The 25,666-nt window shown below is 34.7% G+C and overlaps 2 protein-coding genes across 2 annotated transcripts in view; both read right to left on the reverse strand.

Moving 5' to 3' along the window:
* The window catches only part of LOC105317102 (major vault protein), a 185,900-nt gene that overhangs the window by 11,269 nt on the left and 148,965 nt on the right, over nt 1-25,666 (reverse strand). Inside the window, exons 19-20 of the mRNA XM_066071463.1 lie at nt 13,848-13,990; nt 9,085-9,185 (exon numbers count right to left, since the gene is read on the reverse strand). Coding sequence (XP_065927535.1) covers nt 9,085-9,185; nt 13,848-13,990 — 244 coding nt within the window. The remainder of the gene's footprint in view (nt 1-9,084; nt 9,186-13,847; nt 13,991-25,666) is intronic.
* LOC117692514 (uncharacterized) lies at nt 15,577-20,180 on the reverse strand. The gene is made up of 2 exons (XM_034480591.2): nt 18,831-20,180; nt 15,577-17,154 (listed from the first exon to the last, which is right to left on the reverse strand). The coding sequence occupies exon 1, from the start codon at nt 19,883-19,885 to the stop codon at nt 18,857-18,859; it is 1,029 nt and encodes a 342-aa protein (XP_034336482.1). The 5' UTR covers nt 19,886-20,180; the 3' UTR covers nt 15,577-17,154; nt 18,831-18,856.

Here is a 25,666-nt window from a genome sequence, read left to right on the forward strand (position 1 = left end):
AGGAAACGGACAAAACGAAAGTGCTCAATCTCAGTTGTATTCAATATTTCTTGTATACTTACCCTTTGTACTTCATTTCTCATCCAGCAAACTACGAATATCAATGGAAAAGATTTAAACTGATAAACAGTTCGATTTGTTTGAACTCTTTCTGTGTGGACCGGAAGTGACGGAAGACAAAACGAAACCGGTTAAACACATCTTCAATCAAATGTCTATCATCCCTGAAAGTTTTGTGCTTTGATCACTTATAGTTTCTGAGATCTCGTTTGTACAAAATGTGTTTCAAAACAGCTACCTGAGATATTTGAGATATCTCACCGGAAGTAGAATTTTTTGGTTGAGTTAACATTGCATAGATAACCTATGCATAGATTTATTCTTATATATTTTTTTTTATGGAAAAGGAATTTTATGCGAAAAAGTAGTTATTTTTGAAGTGCTTCCGGTGCCGACCGGAAGTTACGACGAACAAAACAAAATAGTTTAAACACATCTACAGCTATGGGTCTATCATCCCACAAAGTTTTGATGTTCAAGTCTTTACCGTTTCTGAGATCTCGTTGATACAAGCTTTTTTAATGCGGGACAGGAAACGGACGACCGGAAATGATTTTTGACAAAATGAAAAAATCATCTCGAGATATTGTCATTCTCTTTCATTTTAGAAAATTTCACATTAATCTATCCAGCCATCTCTAAGAAATCTCCTGGACAAAATCTTGGAAAAAAAAAAAATAATAATAACTAGAGCAAAGCTCGTTGCAAAGCAACGAGTGGGTCTTCCGTTAATGTCGGAAGTAAAGCTGGAAGTTCCTGTTAGAAGCAGAGCTCTTAAACCAATAACAAGAGTAACTAAAATAAAAAGACGAAAAAAATCGAATTATTCCTGGTACGACTTAACAAAATCCGAATGATTTTAAGTACGACTTAACAAAAACCTTTCTGATTTCAAGAACGACTTAACAAAAAAATCCGAATGTGTCCAAGTACGACTTAACAATTATTTTTGGTACGAGTTAATATTACTTTGAACATTACGCTATTTTTTAAACCAAGGACGCGGAATAAAAATTTCCGGAAAAATCAATTTTTAAACCCCGATATCTCTGTAATGCATCGTCCGATTTTAAAACAGCTTTCAGTGTTAGATTCAGCTAAATAAGCTCTACAAAACACATATACATTTTTGATTGAATCAGAAAATTCATTTTTTCGAAAAATTTGTTTTACTTCCGGTTTCGACCGGAAGTGATAGATTTTCATTTCGAGCCTTATTACAGAGGTAAATCGATCAAATCATAACCATTCAAAATTTCAAGCCTCTATCTTAAAGCGTTTTTGAGAAAAGTCCGATTTGAGGGACGCACACTTGCAAAAATCTCTGAAAATTTCATCAAAATCGGTTAAAAACCTTTTGAGTTATGAGGCAAAAAAGGAGTCAGAAGAAAAGAAAAAGAATAATAATAATAATAAAAAGAAACAATAGAATAACAAGAGTGTCTTCCGTTGGAAACGGAAGACCCTAATAAAAAACATTACAATCACTATAAGGTCTTCCGTTGGAAACGGAAGACCTTAATAAAAAACATTACAATCTCTATAAGGTCTTCCGTTGGAAACGGAAGACCTTAATAATAGGGAAAAAGAAACCGTACGAAAACAATAAGGTCTTCCGTTGGAAAACGGAAGACCTTAATAATAAAGAAGAAAAGTGAAAAAGAAACAATAGAATAATAGTAGGGTCTTCCGCTGAAGACGAAAGACCCTAAAAACATATGTTAAAATCGTACTTGAGCAGACCTGTGCTCTATAATTCCGAATGCAAAATATAAAGCAAAAATGAGAATATTTTTGATTGTTTGCACATTTGCGAGAATTAGGTCATTTGGATGACGTCATAGATAAACAGCGAATGCGCAATGATGACTAAAATCAAGATTAAAGTGAAAGGCGTCCACTGTACATTGATTTATGAAGATTTGATTTATATACAGTAATATTTAAAAATTGGTTAAAATTGGGGGTAGATATTTGACCAAACCGCACATAGTCCTTTACATATTAATCTTTATTTTTATTCGGCACAGTCTCCAATTAAACTGTAAGCGATAAACTAAAATAATATTTAGTGAATTTTTACACTTTATCGTATTCAGCCGTCATTTCTTGATTAAACAAACTTATATACTTATGCAATGAGTTGTCAATAATCAGGGAGACACATTTGGGTATTTTGGTGCACAATTTAGTTGAATAAATGGAACAAAAATTTTGTAAACATTTCTCTTTTGTATTTCTATGATAAACTTTTAACCCCGCCAGGGGCCCCAGTTTTGGACCGAGGGTCGAGATTTTTACAATTTTGAATCTTCACTATATACAACCTTTTGTGTGGATTTTTCTGGTGCTGTGGTTCTTGAGAAGAAGATTTTTAAACATTTTACCTATGAATTTCTTTGTTAAACTTTGAACCCCGCCTTGTAAGCCTTGTTGTTTACTGAATAATCCATTAACAAGCTAATTAAAACGGTCGCTTTCCTTACGCAAACCGATGAGCTACCAGTATATGTAACAGTACATCTATGACTGTTTGCGTCTCTGAAAATAATTATCGGTAATACTTTCACATTAAGGAAATTGTGAAAATGGTTTCATTGTCCGAATTTTTCATTACAAAGATCAACATTTTAGAGGCTTTTCCCCTCTTACCTCACAAGTTTAAACAATCGTGAATTATATATATTTTCAATGTGACTTGAAATAGTGCAAATTTGATTTGTATAAATTTCATATAGTTACCATTCTAGGCTGCGATTCGCGGAAAAAACATGACGCAGAAAAAACCTGATATACGTAATATACATGTACATGTATATAGCTATCTTTCAGTGGTATAAAAATGCAATGTGATTTAAAGCACAAATGCATGCATATTCTAAACCAAAGTTCATTATCCAAGGAGGCTGTCCGATGAGTGTTAAGGTGCCTCACTACACCTTGAAATAGTTGAAATAGAAAATTACTTGATTATGATAGAAAGCATGATGGATAAGAAGTATATATGTTTAATAAGCGAAAAAATGTGCAATTATAGATAAATTATATTTTCAAAAATTTCATTCAGTAAACATGAACAAATTGCCCCAGGAGGATTCGAACTCATGACCTGTGGTTCACAATCCAGATACTTTAACCACTAAGCTATGACGATATACATCTGAATAGATTGATACAAACAGTTTAACAAACATTTAAATCGCCATCTTGTGACTTATTGTCTCAAAAAGTATAAGTCTCGGTGTAGTGAAGTACCTCAAACTTCGTCTTACTTTTTCTGCCATTGCGACAATTATATAGTCAAACCGCCTTCTTAGTTACCCAGTACTGGAAAGTTCTTTGTATCAAAACTAAAATCGCACATTCCAAAAACGAATTGGTGCATTTTATTTATTCAACATTTGTCAAATCTTAATTTTTGTCATACTATAATTTAGTTACCGGTATATATATTCACTCTTACATAATAATGCAATTATATCATTTCAATGCAAGAGTATATTTTGATACAAACTACCACTGACTTGGATCCGCCAAAGCATGTCCACCACCTTAATCTCATTTTTGCTAATTCGGGTTGGTTTATCAAAATGAATGTAGGTTTTTAATTAATTTTACAATAACTACTTATTAGGTAAAATTCAATTAAAGCTTACGGACATAATATGTCCTGTGATGAAATACCAAAGGTGGTCTGTTAGATTTTGCGGTTGCTGGATTGAATCCGCCAAGTAGTAAATATTTTTTTACTTAATTGAAACATGAAAAGAATAGTATAAACAGATCTTTTCAATAACACTATACATATACTCTATTTACACTTCTACTACAGTATTGCCGAGATCAAAGAGATGCCACGGACATTATTCTCTATTATACCACGAACGTCATCAGTAAATTATCAGATCAGAAATACCTTTTTGTCTCCCATTGATCATGAAAGTACAACTTCAAACCATAAAAAGTTTTAAAACCATGTCAATTTCACGTGTTTGTTCCAGTCAAAACGATGTGTATTGCCTCAAATGTTCATTTTTAAGAGATCAATGCGGCTGTTTCTATGACCTCCCTAGCACTTTTTCACTGCGTGTTTTTAAAATAAAATATATAACGTGTAGTAGTAATAATCGTAAATTGCCCTTAAAATATTAGGAATATAACTCAAAGGTATTTTATAAATAAGTGAAGAGTATTAAAATCCCAAGAAAAAATTCTGTCGTCTGCACGTGATTCCTTTGATCGATACACATCACCTCGGCTTTTATATTTCAAAACAACATTCTCAACCTCAGAGCTTATTCTGCAACATTCACGATAACTCATACTTTATTTCTTAAATATACCACAAATGTCATCAGTAAATTATCAGATCAGAAATACCTACTTTTCTTGCACTGATCATGAAAGTACAACTTCAAATTGAAAAAGTTTTAAAACTTTGTCATTTTCAAGTCCTAGTTCCAGTCAAAACGATGTGTATTGCCTCAAATGTTTATTGTTAAAAGATCAATGCGGCTGTTCCTAGGACCTCCTCCCTAGCACTTTTTCACTGCGTGTTTTTAAATAAAATATGTAACGTGTAGTAGTAATAATCGTATTAAATTGCCCTTAAAATATTAGGAATATGATTCAAAGATATTTTATAAATAAGTGAAGAGTATTAAAAATCCAAAGAAAATTTCTGTCATCTGCATGTGACTCCTTTGATCAATAGACGACTTTTTTCAGTTATTTCCCTGAGTAAAATTTCATCCCGATAGGTGTCGCGGAAAACAGCCGCCATTGTAACCGTGACGCTGGATAAACAAACGCGGTAGCAACCATTCCCCGGTAACATAAAATTCTTGCTAGCAAAGTTTTGTTATATGAAACTGTATTATATTTTTCGTTTATGTAAATCATGGATAAGAGTCAATGCAAAAAAGATACTGATCGAATGATTTCTTCCCAAAAAGACGTCAAAACCGGTGAATGGAAGGATGACATTCGTGAGTGGCCACAAGTAGAATATGGCGATATCTACAATTATTTGATTTTAAGTAGAGCATGTGACGGCGAAAAAATGAAAAATTACAAATCATTGGACAGTTACAATTATTTTAAAAGCGGTTCTGTCGGGAAAATTCTTCATTTTGTTATTCACAATACAGTTATTCTGAAATCTGAAGTGCGCCCGTCACAAAAAATAAATTCAGAGTTTCACAATGCATGGGTATTCTGTGATATGATCGGCACAATTCTAAACGGGGGATGTTCATGTATGGCTGGGAACAGTAAAACGTGCAGTCATGTAGGCGCACTTTTGTGGAAAATTGAGCATGCTGTAAGGTTAGGTTTTACGGGAAAATCTTGTACAGATGAGCAGATGCAGTGGAATAGGGGTGCGACAAGAAACCTTGAACCAGGTGTTCTTGAAGAGATGGACTTTAAAAAACCTAAATATGGCAGTGAGGTTAACAACAATACTGAAAAACCACAAAATACAAAATCTATCTTCCCAATGTTTGTATCACATCAATCTTTTAAATATTTTGTGGAAAACTCAGAACTTAAAGAATTATTTCTTTTAGAAAATTCACTTTTAAGTAAATCTATGCACGCAAATATAAACAAATCTCTTTTCGAATCTTCATCCGAGCCTCGTACTGAGCATACAGGTGAACTATCTTGTGAAAAGTGTTGTGCGTTTTATAACAGGTACATGTACATTAAACTTAATGATGCCCAAATTCAATCGTTATCGATGGCAACAATTTCACAAAGTGAATCTGAATTGTGGCACAACAGTAGAAAAATAAGAATAACTGGCAGTAGTGCTCACAAGGTTCCCGTTCGTGACACTACAAATAGTGATAACTTCTTAAGAGAACATATGTACCCTTCCTTCACATCAAACAAATTTACTAGACATGGACAAGAAGGTGAAGAGCCCTGGCTAAGTGTTTCCCCAGATGGAATAGTAACCAATGCTGATGGTTCAAAATGTCTTTTGGAAATTAAATGTCCAATACTTAAGAATGATCAAACACTTGACAGCTTATTTACAATTGGTAAATATGATGTTGTGAAATCCTTGCAAAATGGTACATTATATGTTAAGCATAACAGTTCAAGGGGCTATTACCTTCAAATGCAGTTAACTTTGCATGTAACACATATGCAGCTGTGCAAACTTGTTATTTGGACAACTAATGAATACAAGGTCATTGATGTACAATATGACCAACAGTTTTGTGAAGCAGCTATTTCAAGACTATGTTGTTTTTACTTCAACAAACTTTTACCAAGAGTAGTTGATGACTTTGAATGTGGCAGATTTAAAATTAGTAAAAAATATGTTAAATTTTCTAACTGATGCATACACGAGTATACACATGTACATGTAGTTAAATGAAGTTTTTGATGTCTCAGACTTAATGCTGAAATTATACAGTCAACTATTTTTCAATCTGTGTTAATTATTTATTCCTGAACATGAAGAGTATTCAAAATAAGTTCATTATCACAACATCCTCTTATATTCAATTAAACCCAATTACATGTTTAAAAAAATATTTTTGATGAAGAATTTAATTCACATCATATTAATAAAGACTTATAACAATAGTCTTAATTCAATATATGGCATTGACTTTGCCTAAAATACATTATTTAGCATTTGTCATATTATGAGCAGATATACTCAAGGAATCATGAACTGGACCTTAATTAGACTGGTATATAAAACCTAATACAAATCTATTATTCATGTTTCAACTTTGTGTCATTTACATCAGTGAAACCTTCAAATATTATCATGCATCATTTACTGTTACATCACTGAAACTTTCAAATATCATCTGTCACTCATCATCATCATCTTTAATAAGATCAGATCGCAGATTTACCAATGCAGCACAAACAATCAAGTAGTCACTGAGTTTCTTTGCAGAGGTAACTGGAACTACCTGACTTAGTATGCGGAACACCTTTATCATAAAGGATATAAGGATTTGCGAATTACTGTGATTTATTTATTATCTATTAAACATGTGACCTGTTCCAAAAACTTCACCATATCCAGCATCTGAAACCTATGGCTCAGACTCAGCATTCAAGCCTGGCAGGTGCATCAGTATCATAAGACGCACCGTACTATTTCAAACTTGCATAGTTAATTAAACTGTAATATGAATGAATCACAGAGGAAGCTTCAGATGCAGAGCTTGATCTCCATTATCAAGGATGCTAAAAAATATATCTTAGTTATTACAGGTCCTAACTTCACCTCACTTGAAAGGATGGTGTGTCTTATGATACAAATGCACTTGACAGGCATGGATGTTGAATCTGATGCTGGAGCAGGTTAAGGTTTTAATTGCTAGTGCCCTCTGATGATGATATCTTAGTTATTACTGGTCTGAACTTCACCAAACTTGCATGGAGATGCGTCTTATGTATACTGATGCACCTGACAGGCTTAAATGCTGAATCTGAGCCATAGGTTTCGGATGCTGGATGAAGTTTAGTTTTTTTTGGAACAGGTCACATGTTTTATGGAAGTCTGGTGAAGTTAGGACAAGTAATAACTAAGATATAATCATCAGAGGGCACCTGTTTCAAAAACGTTAACCAGCTCTAAAAACCTTAACCTCCTCCAGCATCCAAAACCTATGCTCAGATTCAGCATTCAAGCCTGTCTGGTGCACAAGTATCATTAGACGCACCATCCATAGAAGTCCGGTGAAGTTAGGACAAGTAGTAACTAAGATATAATCATCAAAGGGCACCTGTTTCAAAAACTTTAACCAGCTCTAAAAACCTAAAATAAGGTATCTAACAGTATTTTTAATATATATTTGCATTTCACATGAAAAAATGTCGTTTACACAAAATCTCCCCCTTAGCCAAGTTGGTAAGGGGGAGATTCTCCCACATAGCAGCTTTGAATGGTTAACAGGTATGCTAACGCCTCAGTTTTTATATTTCAAAACAATATTTCTCGACCTCAAAGGTTATTCTGCAACATTCACAAAAACTTGTACTTAATTTCTTAATAAGATCCATTGCATTTTGCTTGAACTTATCACAGTTCAGAGAATCAACTGACATCATGAATTTATGACAAATCAGTTGTTACATACACCATTATAAAATCGGTATTTACGTTTAGAAAATACTTTTGGGAGAGCTTGGTACCTAAAGTTATTTTTAGTAACAGATACTTAGCGTCAAAACACAGGTGTAGGCGAAATAATGGGAATAGGCGCTATACCTCTTTTACACCTAATTTGTCTACATTACAATGATTCATAATTTTCGGAAGTGTAGAAGAAGAATAAATTATTTTTTCTTTTAAATTGTCAAATTTTGGCTATTTTGGTCCAGCCTAAAGGGTCCCAATGTAGCAAGAGCAATGAAACTTACAGTTTATGTTCATCTTACCCTCTAACTACATTTGAAAAGAGTTTTCCTTGAATTTAAAAAAACAATTAAATTATGTGACAGAATTCTATGCAGCAATTTTCTGATGACCCTACATTTTGCATCAATTCAATTCCTACAGTATGCTAGGAAATGATTGTGAAATGGGAAATCAATTTAATATGGTCTGCTATATATGCACAGAGAAGTGACTCCCATAGATGAAGTAAAAGAAGAATTAAAAAAAAAAAGAGTTACACAGTTTTCTAAAACAACCAGGTAATAAAAGATTACAGAGCCCACCCCACATTGTGAGAACTATTTGAGACCATTATTATTATATTTATCCAAATCAAAGTGGACTATATATACATGTGTATCATAATATGATGAATGTGAAGAAAAATGTAATGTCTTGTTATTTTAGTAATACAATAAACAGTTTTATTATTCTATTGGTATCATATAAAGATGTTCTATTTTCTTTACAACTTTGATAATCAAGATCAGGCTCAGAATCTGAAGCTTGCTTTATGTATCATATCCACTGTTATATGAAATAAATGCAATTTGTATAGTCAGAAATAGTTGGAATTTACTGATCGTTTGATTTTGACATACTTAGTGGATATCTCTATTGCCAGTTGCACAGATTTACTGAGGCTGTCTCTCATCTTGGCATCCACTGGTTCTATACTCTGAATGTCCATGCTGCTTAAAATCTGAGAATAAGAGCATCAAAGAAAATATGTGAAAACACAACATTTTTATCAATGTTATTAGTTTCCTGAAATTTTTTGTAAAATTTTTCAATAATTATTTGTGCCCTGCCAAAAATGGGGTTTAGTTTGTTCTGTTCAAAATTCATTTTTTTTATATGTGAATTTAAATAAATGTCACCTTCCAACATAAATTGGGGCCCAGCAAACAGAACCTACAGTTACTAGTTTTACCCAACTCTTAGTTTTGATTTGTTTCACGTGATGTAAGTTTTGTGTTTTTGAAATGCTGAAAAGGATTTATTAACATGCATAAACCCTTGACCCAGGGGCAATCAATTTCACAATTTAGGTAGAGGGCTTCATGTACATTCACAATTAAGATTACTCTTACAAAAAGAAAAACAAGAGGCCCATGGACCACATCGCTCACCTGAGCAGCAACATGTATGATAAAATCAGTTTAAAGGAGTCATAATACAAACTATCTGGACAATGTATAATAATACATGGAGCTCTTGTATAAATAAAAGTCCAAATTTTTTTCACCCTGAGATTCTTATGTTTATAATCAAGTCCCTTTTCTAACAGGATGATTCTATATGTAACCAGTGTAAGTAATTAATATATAATGTTTGTCTATTTGTAAACGTAATTGTTTCTGTGTGCATGTGTGTGTGTTTTATTTACATCTCCAGGTGAGATTGTCCACGTGTAATTGTTTATTTTTATTTGACCATTCGACTACCCGTTTGACCTGTCTGACAACATTCTAAATTTAACTTCTACTAACCAATCTTCCCGCTTAACTAACCAGGCCCGCGCACACTTTGTCTTGCCTTGAGAGGGGACAGACCTGTATGTATGAAGATTAAGCGCAAGCTTTGTCTGCGATTAGCTGCCGGTGTCTGGTAATTCTTGTGTAATTTATTACTTATAAATATATTAATTGTACCGTATTCTGAGATAATTGTCAAATGAGTCAATGTTGTATGTTTCAGGTTTTTTGTATATATTGAATAAATACATTGTATGACCCTCACTGGTGTTCTGTCTACTGCCTGGGTTACATATAGTCATATCACATGTTGAGCATTACAGTTCTCAACAAGATCCAAAACATATGTTTATATATGGGATACTAGTATAAACCTATATCAAACTCTGAACCCCTTGTGTGGGCCAATAATTTTCCAGGGGCCAAAATCTAAACAATTTGAAAGAATCAGCAATATGTTAAAATGCATGCATATAAATAAAACCATATATGATAACATTTTAGTTTTTATGAATTAAAATATTTTTCTTTGTAAAATTGGATACTCAATGTGGCCCCACCCTACTCCTCAAGATTTTGATATGAAAAAAGTTGAATCTATCTGAGGTTGCTGTCAGTAAAGTTACAGCTTTTCTAGGGAAGCTTTAGTGGTTTTTAGAAAACTTAAATTTGTACTTATTGAGGATGCTTCCACACAAGTTTTTATAAATTAGTTTTTCTGGCCAAATGGTGTTTGAGAAGAAGATTTTAAAAGATTTACAATATATATATTCCTAAGTTTAAGTTTGATTCCCCATTTTCGCCCCATCCTATCCCCAGGGGACATGATTTTCACAACTTCAAATCTACACTAACTCAGAATGCTTCCTTACAAGTTTCAGCTTTCCATGCTGATTGGTTTCTGAGGAGAAGATTTTTAAAGATTTACTCAGTGTATTCTATGTAAAACCTTGACCCCCATTGTGGCCCCACCTTACCCACGGGGATCATGATTTGAACAAACTTGAATCTACACTATCTGATGATGCTTCAAAACAAGTTTCAGCTTTTCTTGCCAAATGGTTTATGAGAAGAAGATTTATGAAAAATATCAACAAATTTTTAATAAATCCTTATTATGTCCCCTTGAAAGGCCTTCATTTTAACAAACTTGAATCCCCTTTACCAAATGATGCTTTGTGTCAAGTTTAATTGAAATTGGTCAATTGGTTCTGGAGAAGAAGTTGAAAATGTAAAAAGTTTACAGCCAGACAGACAGATGGACGGACGGACAGACAGATGGACACAGGACAAAAAGTGACCAGAAAAGCTCACTTGAGCTTTCAGCTCAGGTGGGCTAAAAAGTATACAGACAGATGGACAGACGGACAGAACGATGGACCCCGGACAAAAAGTGATCAGAGAAGCTCACTGGAGCTTTCAGCTAAGGTGAGCTAAAAAAACGAATGATTCATGATACCATTGAACAAAACATAAATTATTCTAAGTATGGATTAATAAAAATCTTAATGACTTTTAGAACAACTAAACTAAAAAAAGAATCCTAATAAGATGAAGTATGAATTAACAATTTTTCAAATTATTTTTGGTACAAGTTTATTTAACTATGAACTGCTTTTTAACCAAGATTGGGGAATCAAAGATGTTAAGTCTAATTCATCAAATGAGAAACAACAAGAGGCCCAGGGGCCACATCGCTCACCTGAGCAACAATTGCCTTAATTCTAATCAAATTAGCATTACAGAATCAAAATATCTTGACAACTAAGTACTAAGATCTTGCTAAAAAAGAAATGAAAATCTGCCAATTTTTATCAACCTCTTTTTTTTTGGGTAAATACCAAGCCCCTTTTGTTGTTGTACCTGTAAGAAGATTTTTCTCTATTCCTACATACCCCCCCCCCCCCCCCACCTCCATTTCGTGGTCCCACTTTTCTCTAGGGAATAATGGTTTCATTAAACTTAAATTTGCATAACCTGTGCTTTCACACTAAATACTGAGTTTTGGACCGAAAACTTTCACAGAATATTTTTAAAGATTTTCTCTATATATTCCTATGTAAAAATTCAAACCGCCATCACGGCCCCGCCCTATCACTAGGGACTGTGATTTTACAAACTTGAATTTACACTACCCGAGGATGCCTCTACACAAGTTGAGCTTTTCTGGCCAACTAGTCTTTAAAAAGAAGATTTTTAAAGATTTTCTCTATATATTCCTATGTAAAAATTCATCCCCCATTGTGGTCTCACCATACCCCTGGACTATTATTTAAACAAACTTGAATCTATACGATCTGGGGATGCTTCCACTCAAATTTGGGCTTTCCTGGCCTAATAGTTTTGAGAAGATATTTAAAGATTTTCTATATTTATAAAAATTTATCCCCCATTGTGGCCCCGCCCTACCCCCAGGACCATGATTTGAACAGACTTGAATCTACATTATCTGAGGATGGTTACACGCCAATTTGAGCTTTCTTGGCCAAATAATTTTTAAAAGAATTATTTTTAAAGATTTTCTCTATATATTGTTGTATAAAACTTTACCCCCTAATTGTGGCCCCACCCTACCCCTAGGGACAATGATTTGAACAAACTTGAATCTATACTATCTGAAGATGCTTTCATTTTAATTTGAATAGTTTTTGAGAAGAAGATTTTCTCTATATATTCCTATGTAAAAATCCATGCTTCCACTCAAATTTGAGCTTTGCTGACCTAAAAGTTTTTGAGAAGAAGATTTTTAAAGATTTCCTCTATATATTCCTATGTAAAACTTGATCCCCCCTATTGTGGCCCCACCCTACCCCCAGGCACAATGATTTGAACAAACTTGAATCTACACTACCTGAAGATGCTTTCATTTTAATTTGAATAGTTTTTGAGAAGATTTTCTCTATATATTCCTATGTAAAAATCCATTCCCCCATTGTGGCCCCACCATATCCCCGGGGACCATGATTTGAACAAACTTGAATCTACACTACCTGAGGATGCTTCCACTTTAATTTGAGCTTTTCTGGCCTAATAGTTTTTGAGAAGAAGATTTTTAAAGATTTTCTCTATATATTCCTATGTAAAACTTGATCCCCCAATTGTGGCCCCACCCTACCCCTGGGGACCATGATTTGAACAAACTTGAATCTTCACTATCTGAGGATGCTTCCACTTTACTTTGAGCTTTTCTGGCCAAATAGTTTTTGAAAAGAAGATTTTTAAAGATTTTGTCTATATATTCCTATGTAAAACTTGATCCCCCTCTTGTGGCCCTTCCCTACCCCCTGGGACCATGATTTGAACAAACTTGAATGTACACTACCTGAGGATGCCTCCACACAAGTTTAAGCTTTTCAGGCCGAATAGTTTTTTAAAAAAAGATTTTTGAAAAGTACCAACAAATTTTCAATAATTCTCAATTATCTCCCTTTTAAAGAGGGCGTGGCCCTTCATTTGAACAAACTTGAATCCCCTTTACACCTAGTGGTGCTTTGTGCCAAATTTGGTTGAAATCTGCCCAGTGGTTCTTGAGAAGAAGATTAAAATGTGAAAAGTTTACAACGACAACGACGACAGACAACGGACAAATTGTGATCAGAGAAGCTCACTTGAGCCTTTGGCTCAGGTGAGCTAATAAGGTGATGAACGGAGGGACAGAAAAGGATAACAACAATATACCGGTACCTGAATTTTCTTTAGAAAGTGTGGGTATAATTATTTTTTTTAGATAAGTCTGTTTGTACCTTGCACTTATTTATTAAACTGCATAAGAAATCATAAGAGGATTGTTCAGTCTTTGATATAATATTAATACATCAAACTGTGTTATTCTTTAATGATTTGCATTACTTTACAACTTTGTTATGAGGGAGCTTGAGGTTACATACCAGGTTATTTTCCTTGAATCTGACCTCCTTGTTTATTTGACCTTTTTCATTCATCCCAAACACTGCAGTGATAAGTATTTGGTTGGAATGTCTATGGAAATCATCAAACATTACCTGAGCTACAGCAGCTCGGATCCTAGCACCTGAAAGTAGAAATGTTTTGTAAACTATTAACCAAAAAAATAAAACATCAAAAGTACGACTGCAAATCATTTGACTTTCTGGCTGAATGATTTTTCAGAAAAGATTTTCTCTTTATACTCCTATGTAATAATTTGACCCCCTCCCCCTCCCCCATTTTCCAGTGCGGCCTGACCCTATATCCGAGATCATAATTATAACAAACTTAAATCTACACTTCCTGAGAGTGCTTCCACGTAGTTAAATCTTTTCCGTTTTTGTGAATATTTTGTTAGATTATTTTCCATATATTCCTATGTAAAAATTCAAACCCCTATTGTGGCCCCACCCTATCCCAGGAGATCATGCTTTGAACAAATGTGAATCTACATTACCGGAGGATGCATTCAAACCAGTTAAAGCTTCTTTGGCTAAATGGCTTTTGAGAAGATTTTTCTCTATATTTAGTCCTAATAGTATATAGAAATTGACCCCCCCCCCCCACATTGTAGCCCCACCCTACCCATGGGGATTATGATTTGAACAAACTTGAATCTACACTACCTGTAGAGGATGTTTTCACAAAATTCAAACTTTTTCTGGCCAATTAGCCTTTGAGGAAAAGTTTTTATAAGTTCCTAAATATATTCCTATGTAAACATATGACCCCCATTGCAGCCCCAACTTACCCCAAAGGATCATGACTTTAACAAACTTAAATCTACAGTGCCCTCAGATTCTTCCACACAAGTTTCAACATTTCTAAACAAAAAAACGTTTTCGATACTTTTAACATACATACAAATTTTCAATAATTCTAAAATATCTCCCCTTTAAGCCCCTTTCACAATTGGCGCACGAGCGGAAGCGACCAAATATTCGTGTGACCCAAAAAAATAGATATGAATCGTCAATTGTTGCCGAAATAATCGCATGTGAAAAAAAAAAAATTTGTATGAATTTCGCACGATCTAAGCGAGCGTTGTGCGATGTAAATGCATTGAATCTTGCGATATATCTTGCGTCTGTATGCGACTGTTGTACAATGAAAGCAACTGTTGAAAGACAATTCAATATGAACGCACGAGAGACTAAGTGATCGGACGATTGAACGTGCGCTAATGTGACTGGACATGCGATTATGCGTTCCATGGTACGAATGATCCTGTGAGTCAGAGGGGGTATAAACAGCGCCCATATTCAGTAGACATAGTTGAAAGCGAGAAAAGATGCCGCCCAAGAAGATACAGATATGCAGCAGCATTTATTATTATACCTCAATATGATTATTCTATTATATCTGATTGGTCTAAGAAAGTCACGCGACAAGACGATGTAATAGGAATGAAAAAGCCGACATGAGCATATGATGTAGACAAATATGATTAAATCAAAATATTTTACATTAATATAAAATTGTAAATATATTATATTCATTATGATTCTCTTTATATCTCAGAACCAACTTAACTATTTATGATTTATGAAAGAAAAGTGAGACAGTTACATGGGAAATCAAACAATCTCGACGTTAATGTTGCGACTGTTGAAAAGTCAAACATTATTAGAAATTAAAAAGTTAAACGAGACTTACCTGGAAGGTGAAGTTTGACTGTAATTTCTTCGACCCAATTGGGTGCCGAGGGATCAAATGAGATGATAAGATTATCGCGTGGTTCATACTTCAGAGCACATAATTTGGATTAATTCACTTTAATAACGGGCGGGAAAATCATTTTTAAAATCATCCTTGTTCGGGTTGGGCATTTGATCCCTCGGCACCCAATTGGGTCGAAGAAATTACAGTCAAACTTCACCTTCCAGGTAAGTCTCGTTTAACTTTTTAATTTCTTCTCCCCCAATTGGTGCCTCTGTCTCAAATGAGACTTTAGAGCTGAATCCAAATTTGTGGTAAAAATATATCTCGTTTAATAAAACAAAAGACATTAGTTCATTGAACTTTATCTAAAACAATCCAATTCATGTACATGTTATATAATATCTACGAATAGTTTTCCAATAAATTTTTACTCATTTGTACATCAAGACTAACAGGTTTCTTGTAAAATTTTCTAAACACTGAGTCCTTAGACCAGCCCACTGTCCGTATGATAGTATCTACAGGGATGCGCATAGCGTATGCGGCGCTGGTGGAAGCTGCTCTCGTGCTGTGAGGTTTGAAAATGCTGACATCAATACCAGCTTGCTTCATAACGGATTTCAGCCATCGGCCGATGGTATCTCGAGACACTGGTTTGTGCGGCCTTTGTGTCGTAATGAACAGTTTAGTCTCTAAGGCACGCAAGTGTTCTGTACGCTGCAGGTAGTGCGTTAATGCATTCACAACACAGAGATCGGTGTCTTCGTCATATCTGGACAGATTAATTTCACCCAGATGTTTCTTATTGTCTGATGTTTTCAACAAGTCACCAATTACAATTTTTACACAAGAATCTTGTAAATGTATGTTTCTTATGTCTATCAAATGAAGAGTCTGGCCTCGTTGACCTGATAATAAGGCTAACAGCATAAGCAATTTTTGCGATAACTTTAACAATGATAAAGATGAAATTGGTGTTAAATTTTTTAAAAACTTAAGAACAATATTCACATCCCAAGTCACGTTATATCTTGGTAAACTTGGTCTAAGATTAAAAACACCTTTCATAAATCTACGTACAAGGGGATGAGACCCGATACTTACACAATTTTCTAATTGTAAAAATGATGACAATGCGCTTCTGGCGGTATTAATACAACTATATCCCAAGCCAGCATTATACAATTCAGTCAAATATGTTAAAACACTGTCTACATTTGCTTCAAAAATATTAATTTTTCTTTTATAACAAAATGACATCCATTTCTCAATATATGTCCGATATTGTTTTTTAGTGGATTCTCTCCATGAAGACAATAAAATGGCTTGAGTGTCTTTTGATAGGCTTCGACTTTCAAAGGATTTCCCGACACACGGAAGGCTCCCAGTCTCATTTTCTTCAGCGGGTGGTTCCTCTGAGGCTCGTTTGGAAGAGTTAGTAAGTTCGGTATGTTTGGTAATATGTAACTTTGTTTGCAAACCATCTGTAGTAGCTGCGGGAACCAATGTTGTGTCGGCCAGATTGGTGCAATTACAATGGCTTCCGTTACGTCCGTGGAAATCTTTTGAAGCGCCGATCCTATCTGACTGAAAGGACAAAAAATGTAACACATTTTATTTCTCCATAGTATGCTAAAAGCGTCAATTGCCTCTGCGTTTATATCGGGGGTATAGGACACATACGGTCTGAATTGAAAATTGTGTCTAGAAGCAAATAAATCGATGTCACATTGACCATATGTTTCGATTATCTTATCGAATACGGCGGTATCTAATTTCCATTCCAAATCACTATTTTTGTGGCGGGAAAGAAAATCTGCCTCCGTGTTTTCAACTCCAGCAATGTGACTTGCAGAGAGCCAAATATTTCTATCCATACAAAACTTCCAAATAGATGTTGTCAAAGTGTTAAGCGATTCAATTTTTCCACCCATTTTTGAAACATAAGTTACCGCAACCGTATTATCCATCAAAAGTTTCACATGGCAATTTTGCATTTCTTCACAGAATGTTGTTACTGCTATCAACCCAGCTTTAAGTTCTAAATAATTAATATGATGCTCTTTGTCATTTATTGACCATTGTCCTTGGATACATTCACCGTTACTTTCGTTAAAGGCGCCCCACCCTGATTGTGAACTGTCTGTTTTTAATGTTACTAACGCGACGTCAACATTAATATATCGTGGAAATAAAGCAACGTTATTTATCCACCATTTCACCGTTTCTTTACTAGAATCCGATATTGTTATCTTTGCTTCAAAGTTTCCACAATTTATTTTCAAATGTTTGTCCTTCTCAATCTCAAGAGACTTATAATACAGAGGTGCATATCTAACACCGGGTTCACTCGACACGAGTTTACCAATTAATTGTGCAAATTCGCGTATAGTCACTTGATGATGGTTAAGAATATCTTGACATTTTTCCTTAATAGATATGGCGCGTTCTTTTGTTAGAGCTACTGTCATAGTCTCAGAGTTAATCTCAAATCCTAGAAATTGAATACATCTTGTCGGTTTAAATACGGATTTATCTTCGTTGATAGTTAAACCAAGAGTGTCCAATAAATGAGCTGTTTGTTCTACATTTCGTTGGCATTCTAATTCCGTTTTGCTTATTAAAAGCGAATCGTCTATGTATGCCACATTAGCATGTCCGCGTTTTCTTAAAGTAGCGAACACAGGTTTTAACAGTTTCGTGAATATTCGTGGGGCTGATGCCAACCCCATGGCCAAACACGTGTATTGGAACTTCTGGCCTTTCCAATAAAATCTCAAATATTTTCTGTCGTCCTGACACACATTACACGAGTAATAAGCGTCTTGTAAATCAATCGACGCAAAATAACAATTCTTTGACACTAAGTTGATTGCGGACGACAACGTTTCCATTTTAAAATGATGATATTCTACAAAGTCATTCAAGTGTTTTAAGTTTAATATAACTCTGAACGTCCCATTTTTCTTTGGTCTGACGAAGATATTTGAAATAAATTCGTTTTCGTTATAATCCGATACTTCTTCAATTATTTTCTTTGATTGAAGTTCTTTGATTTCAATATCAATGATTTCTAAATTAGTTTCGTTGAAATTAATTGGTTTGGGATTGCTGCGTTGAAAAGGTGTATTTTGAAATTCAATTGAATAACCTTTCACTAGTTCTAAAATTCTTGAATCACTTGAAATCATTTTCCAATTTTCATAGTGACCGGCAATTTTCCCTGCCGTAAAATTTTTAGAGGTATTTAGAAATTCACTCACATTTTCTGAAGGTAACACTTCCTGATTTATTTCTTCGTCAGCTTGTTGTTTGGGTACATTTTCTTTTTGTAGCCCTGGAAAGAACGCTGGCCTAAAAAAGGCTGAGGTCTGTTGGTCTGGTTGTAGGGTCTTTGACCTTGGTATTTCCGACTTGGGAAACTCCTCTTCTCAGGTCTGTTGCTGCTACCCGAGATCTTTGACCCAACCTTATTTGCTTTCGTGATATCTTCGACCTTTTTCCCCAGATCATCCCCGAACAGTTTGTCAGTGACGGGATAATCGTTTGAGCATAGCACCCGGAATTCGTCGTTACTTTCGGGTTGGATAATGAACTCTCGTCTTCTTTGTGATAGATCACAGTAGACGTACGTCATCAATTTGAGACCGTCCATTGCCAGGGTTGTGAGGTCCTTCGTTGACGGGCCCTCTCCTTTTTGCTTTGCATTAAGCAGAAGATTGATCTGCTGCAGTTGAGGCACAATTGCCTTGGCTACCAGAGTCTGGGTACGTTGAAGTTTGATGTCTTGATTTCGGATTTTCCGACTGAGGTGTGCTCGAATTTCTTCATTAATCTTAGGTGGTGACAGATTAAGCACATTCCGTGGTCGATTATACTTCTCGCTCACTTCCTTGATCTTTTCAGCATTGAGCACTGCACGCACACCATCGCTAGTTACTTTGGCCAGTTTTTCATGAACCGGCTCGCCACATTTTTCTTCTGTGCCAAAACATTCGGCAAGTTCATCTAAAATAGTGTCGTTATCGAACTCTTCAACTTCATCTACTTCATCAACTAAATCGCCGAACTCGTCCCTCTGAGTTTTCTCTTCATCTTCTTCATCCGATGACACATCACTCAAATCTTTCGAGGAACACGGTTGATTTTCGGCTTTCCGTTTCTGTCCTCGTCTTTTCAACTCACCGACAGATGATGCCAAGGAAGCAATATTGTTTTGCATTTCCTTCATCATTGTCAGTATTGATGGGTTCACTGGAGCCTCTTTTTCTTCCGAAAGGCCACCAGCCATTTCCGAATGCTCAGAGTTTTCACTCATTGCATGAATATGCGTTAAATACGCAACTGTCAATGCGAATAATTCGCAAAATAATGCGTCAATACGCAGTTCAGCGTTAATACGCAGTTTAGCGTTAATTACGCTATATGATTTTTGAGCAAAGTTATTTAAATTTCACAAATCACTACAGTCCTATAATAAAACTCACAATGTAAATCCAGATACTTGATAATAATTAATACACGTCTGCTGCTGAACCACGCTAACTTATCTATATGAACCACGCGATAATCTTATCATCTCATTTGAGACAGAGGCACCAATTGGGGGAGAAGAAATCAATGTATTTTGTGTAATCATATGTTGCTTGGTATAATAAAACGTTTATTGCATTAATGTTCAGGGAATATGAAGATTTATTCCCCTGAAAAAAAAAAAATTCTCTCGGGCGAAGCCCTCAGGATATGCTTTTTCTTGAGGGAATAAATATAATTTATTTCGGTTGAACTCGGTGAATTAGAATAAAATTATTTTCTTTTGTGGAAACGCCAATAAGAGATAGGGGCGGGGCTTAAGGTTTTATAGGTAAGTTGTGTTCGATATGTATTCATTCTGGCGTTCAAACTTTGCACGGGAAAGTTGCTCCAAGTGACTGAGTAGAACTTCGGCATGGAGGAGCTAGCCCTTAATATCAAACTTGCAGAGTTAGAGTTTCAAAAAGAGGAAATTATGGAATTCGTTAGATAATTTCAATGTCTATAGTTTTGGGCTCCGTTAGTCATGACCAGGTGTTTGAGTATTAACATATTAAGTTTAAGGTCATGGAATGATTATGTAGTTTGGTCACATGAAAGTTGTGAGCAAATTCAGTTTTGGTTAGATAACATTTATGTTATCAATATCAGGCAGTTGATGTTTCAACTATCATGTGTTAGGTTTGTACATGTATTTTCTATTGCTACTGGATATGCTTTTGGTGGTTATGTTGTTAATTCTTAGCATGGAATTTCTCATGGAATGTGGAGTCCAGAGGAGATGGAGAAAAGTTCAACTTAGAGAGAGTTGGTTGCGATTCAGAGAGTTTTGATTTCCTTAAATCACGAAGTTGAAGAAAAACGGGTCAAATAGTTTACTGATAATAAGAACATAGTCAGTATTATTTTCAACGGTAGCATGAAAGATGATCTGCAAAATATTTCTTTGAATATTTACAGGCATTGTTTATTTAATGGTATTCATTTGGAGATGGAGTGGATTCCTAGGTCTCTTAATGAAAAGGCAGATTTCATTAGTCAATTTAGAGATTCTGATGATTGGGGCGTGTCGTTATAAATTTTCAAAGATATAAGTGAATTATGGGGACCATTTGAGACTTTGAGACTGATTGGTTTGCTTGTGATAGTAATCACAAATTAGATAAGTTTTATTCAAGATACTGGAATATGAAATGTTCATGAATTGACGCTTTTACAGAGACTTGGGCAAATAAAAGGGTTGGTTTTATCCACCTATTTATTTTGTGTGTAGTGTGTTGGCTAAAATGTCAGAAGATTAAGTATGTGGTGCTTTAGTGGTACTTAAGTGGGAATCGGCAAGTTTTTGGCCATTGTTGTGTCCAGATGGTACACATTTTTATCAATTTGTTAAGGGTGTTGTTTATCTACCGCAACACAGAAAGAATTTTATACGAGTAGTAAAAGCTATGATTCAATGTTTGGGAACGTTGATTTAAAATTTTCAATTTTATGTTTGAAAATTGAATTTATCTAAAATAACGTGCTAATTGTGTGTTTATTTTACATGTATTTTCCCAGGCATATGAAAATGGTGTAGCCATTCTTCCGGAATCTGTAAAAGAGAATATAGAGAGAATTCCAGAACTATTAACAGAATGTCGAGCAAGTTCGACAACTAAAGGTTACTACCGAAGTTACATGAAGTGGGTGAAGTGGTTGGAGAAGAATGGCATTTACGATAAAAATGTCTACTATTAAGAAGCTCTTGGTGATTTGTGATTTTAGCAAGTTTAATTCAGGAAGTAGTTTCAGTGAGTGTGTTATCTTCAGCTGTATATGGAATTCACTGGGCATATTCCGTTATTGGTATTTCATCTCTGACGGATTCGGAATTGGTGAAGAATGTTTATGAGGCAGGGAAAAGACGTTTGTCTGTACAGATAACGAAAAATAATCTATAAATTCAATATGTTGCGGAAAATGCATTGTAAATTTGTTAAAAGTTAAAACATATATTATCAAAGAACAATATGTGCATGCTTGGTTGCATATACTCTGGCTTTTTACATTGTAGCGAGTTTTTGAACATCGGATGTTCAGATGTTTGTTTTGAAAAAAAAAAAAAACAAACAAAACTAACATGGCTATTTTCATAGAGAAAAGACGGTCAACATGTGGTAATTGCTAGGACACAGACTGAATTATAAGTCCTGTCAAAAATTTGGAAAAGTTCATGTACTTTGCATGGTGTGGATTTACTAATGATGGTTTACAGTTTATTTATTGTAATATTAATAAAACAAAGTCGGGTTATCAGATTAGAAAGGTAAACAAACCTTTGGCATGTTTAGAATGCGGAAATTGTTTATTGAGGCTTTTAAATCTATTGTCCCAGATATATCAAAGTTTGGGTTGCATATTTTAAGAGCAGGTGGCGCAACAGTTTGTGCAAATTCTGGCGTGCCAGATAGATAAAATGTTTAAGAGACATGAGAGATGGAGATCGGAGTACGAGAACGATGGTTACATCAGAGATATGCTGGATTCTAGATTACTGGTTTCACTTAGATTAGGCTTATGAGTATAATGTTTTCGTAATTATCCTTTCTTTCGTTCTGTAATTCAAGAACGCAAATGCAAAAAATAAATATTGTATTTTGTTTTTGGTGTTTATTGCTCTTGTTAAGTGCAAGTACTAAAGAAATATAATTTATTTCGGTTGAACTCGGTGAATTAGAATAAAATTATTTTCTTTTGTGGAAACGCCAATAAGAGATAGGGGCGGGGCTTAAGGTTTTGTAGGTAAGTCGTGTTCGATATGTATTCATTCTGGCGTTCAAACTTTGCACGGGAAAGCTTAAAGTGTATGGTTGTGGTAATCAGTACTTGATAAGGTTCTTATTGAGTATACCGGTATTATGGTAATGTGCTCTTGAGCATATATGACAAGCTGCTTGTCAAATGAAAACTTCAGAAGTTTTCAGATGTGTTTGATGTTGAATATTGCAGATTGTGTGGGAGCGACTTTCTGTAATGCAAGAGCGCAAATGCAAAAAATAAATTTTTTATTGCTCTTGTTAAGTGCAAGTACAAAAGAAATCTTTATACATGTATTTCCCTCACCATCATGCAATAAATGTATATTGTAAAGAACTATATATGATCTAAGTCAAATTTGGCCCCCATAATTCGTTATTTTTACAATGATTCAGGTACATTAATTTGTTGTGTTATCTTGTAAAAGAGTTGACATGAAATATGTTTTTCACCTATTAATTTGAATTATTAGCACTCACTGGCAGTATATGACGTCAGAAGTGACGCTATTTTTATAAATCAATCAAAATCAATCAAAATTTGACATTTTTATTACCTTTTTTCGAATGGAAAAAATAGAGCGACTCTTTGAACAAGAAAAAACTTTTTGTCACTTATAAGTATTGGAAAAATACATTTTTGGTGAAAATATTTTGTTTGTTCAAGCAGTCGCTCAATGTTTCCTTGAAGAAAAACTGCTTCAAAACAATCCGTTTTATGCTAAAAATGAGAAAATGGCGGGAAAAGGTAAACTTTGTGATGTCATAATTTTAAATTGTGGGCACTAAAATCAAAATAAAAATTATGAAAAAACTTCAAATGTAATTTTGTACAAATAAAACAAAGAATTGCAGTAAAATGTCAATGTTCATTTTAGAGGGCCATTTTAGGCTCAAACCATATATATAGTCCTTTTGTTCTGAAACAGAGATACTTATACAGGGTATATATACTAGTAGCAAAGAATGGCATATTGAGGCTGATAAGTCGTGCAATGATAGTAAAACGTTGCAAGATTACATGAGACACGTTGAGCAACAGTCTCATGGTCGCAAAACAGACCCATAAACACCAGCGATTTATCTAAGTTAACGATCTTTATAAATCGTGTATTACTCTTGCAAGTGCACAAAATGTTGTAAAATGTTCGTACTAATGTTCGTGCATTGCACTGCAATAATTTGGATCACGTTCGGTCGCGTCTGAATAGTGTGCATGCTTGATGCGACCAGTAAAAACATATGCAAAGAATGCGAGATCTCATGCAACGTAAGCGAGGGCACATGCAACGTATGCGAAGCTCAAAAATTTCAATCGCAAAGTGGTGTAAAGTGGTCGTGCGCCAATTGTGAAAGGGGCTTTACAGAGAGCTTTCTCCTTAACTTAACAAACTTGAATCATCTTCACTCAATAATTCTTTGTGTGAAGTTTGTAAATAGGCTCAGTGGTTTTGGAGTAGAAGAAATAATTTGTTTACACAAGAGGCCCGATGGCCTTGACGGGTCACCTGAGTATCATAGCCCTAAGATGGACCTGTCAGAAAGTCCAATGTTTGTATTTCTAACTTCATTTTGGAGTCTAATCCAAGACTACTTTGACTGTAACCCCCCTGTTTGTCCCACCCCACAAACAAATAACAAAAGATGTTTGTGAAACACTTATACCCCCCTCCCCCCCCCCCAATCCCCTTGGAAACGTTCAAGAAGAAAATTTGGAAGTCAAAGGGGGTATAATCTGTCGAAAATTGCTCGATTGTAACCAAAATTGATCTTGACCTAGAAAAAACTATGATAAATCTGTATATCAAATTTCATTTTAATATGTGCATGCAGCCTCTGCAAAGAAAATAAACGGAAACTATTGGTGGAGCAACCGACCGGCAGACTGATAGACAGACAGAAGGACAGCAGCAAAGCAATATGCTCTCCCTCTCCTTCGAATGGGGCATAAAAAGCTTCAAACCATGCTTTATGGGCAGTAAATTTTACAATTTTAGTCAAAGACATTGTAAACATGATTTCAATGCATATAGTTTATTTCCCAAGACTGTGAAAATAAAAGGAAAATAATATAAAATCTTACACATTTTCATTATTTGACAATATTGTAATAAGTCAAGTTTTTTCACTTGAATTTCGTAAGTTTCCTGTCAGATTCAATTCATCAAAGTCTTTACTGTTAGCGATAATAAGGACATTTATACGCTTCAATTCATTCAACCACTTTTAATTTTTACTTTCAAAAATATGGTTTTCTTAGAGTAGTCTTGTGTTCCAGCAGGCATCTATCCTTCTCTATACCCTCCATAATTTAAACATTGATTGATATCAAACAAGGGCACCGCTAAGCGGAGCATTCCCTCACGACATGACTTATTGTGTGTAGGGATGCATTATTTAGCAATATATTGTTATGTTAATGAGAAGACCACATTCTACTAACCCTCCATTACTGCAAAAACTACATTTTCTTTACCTGTACTAGATCTAAATCCAAAAAATATTAAGTTGTTGATTTGAACTGCTTACTTTCACTTTGGTTTCAAAGAAGTGAAGCGGAAGATTGATACCTCTTACTCAGAAATTTCGATTGATAACTCGTATACAAAATTGATTATGACATTGATTTAATGAAATAATAATTGTAATAGAATTAATGGTTTGGAAAGGCACATGCATTTTTTATTTGTTATTTTACAGAAGTGTGCAATCTATGATAAATATTTTTTAGTTTTGAACGAATTTTGTCATAATGTAATGCCCCCCCC

Source organism: Magallana gigas, chromosome 9 (assembly GCF_963853765.1).
Source record: "Magallana gigas chromosome 9, xbMagGiga1.1, whole genome shotgun sequence".
NCBI classification, from domain to species: domain Eukaryota; kingdom Metazoa; phylum Mollusca; class Bivalvia; order Ostreida; family Ostreidae; genus Magallana; species Magallana gigas.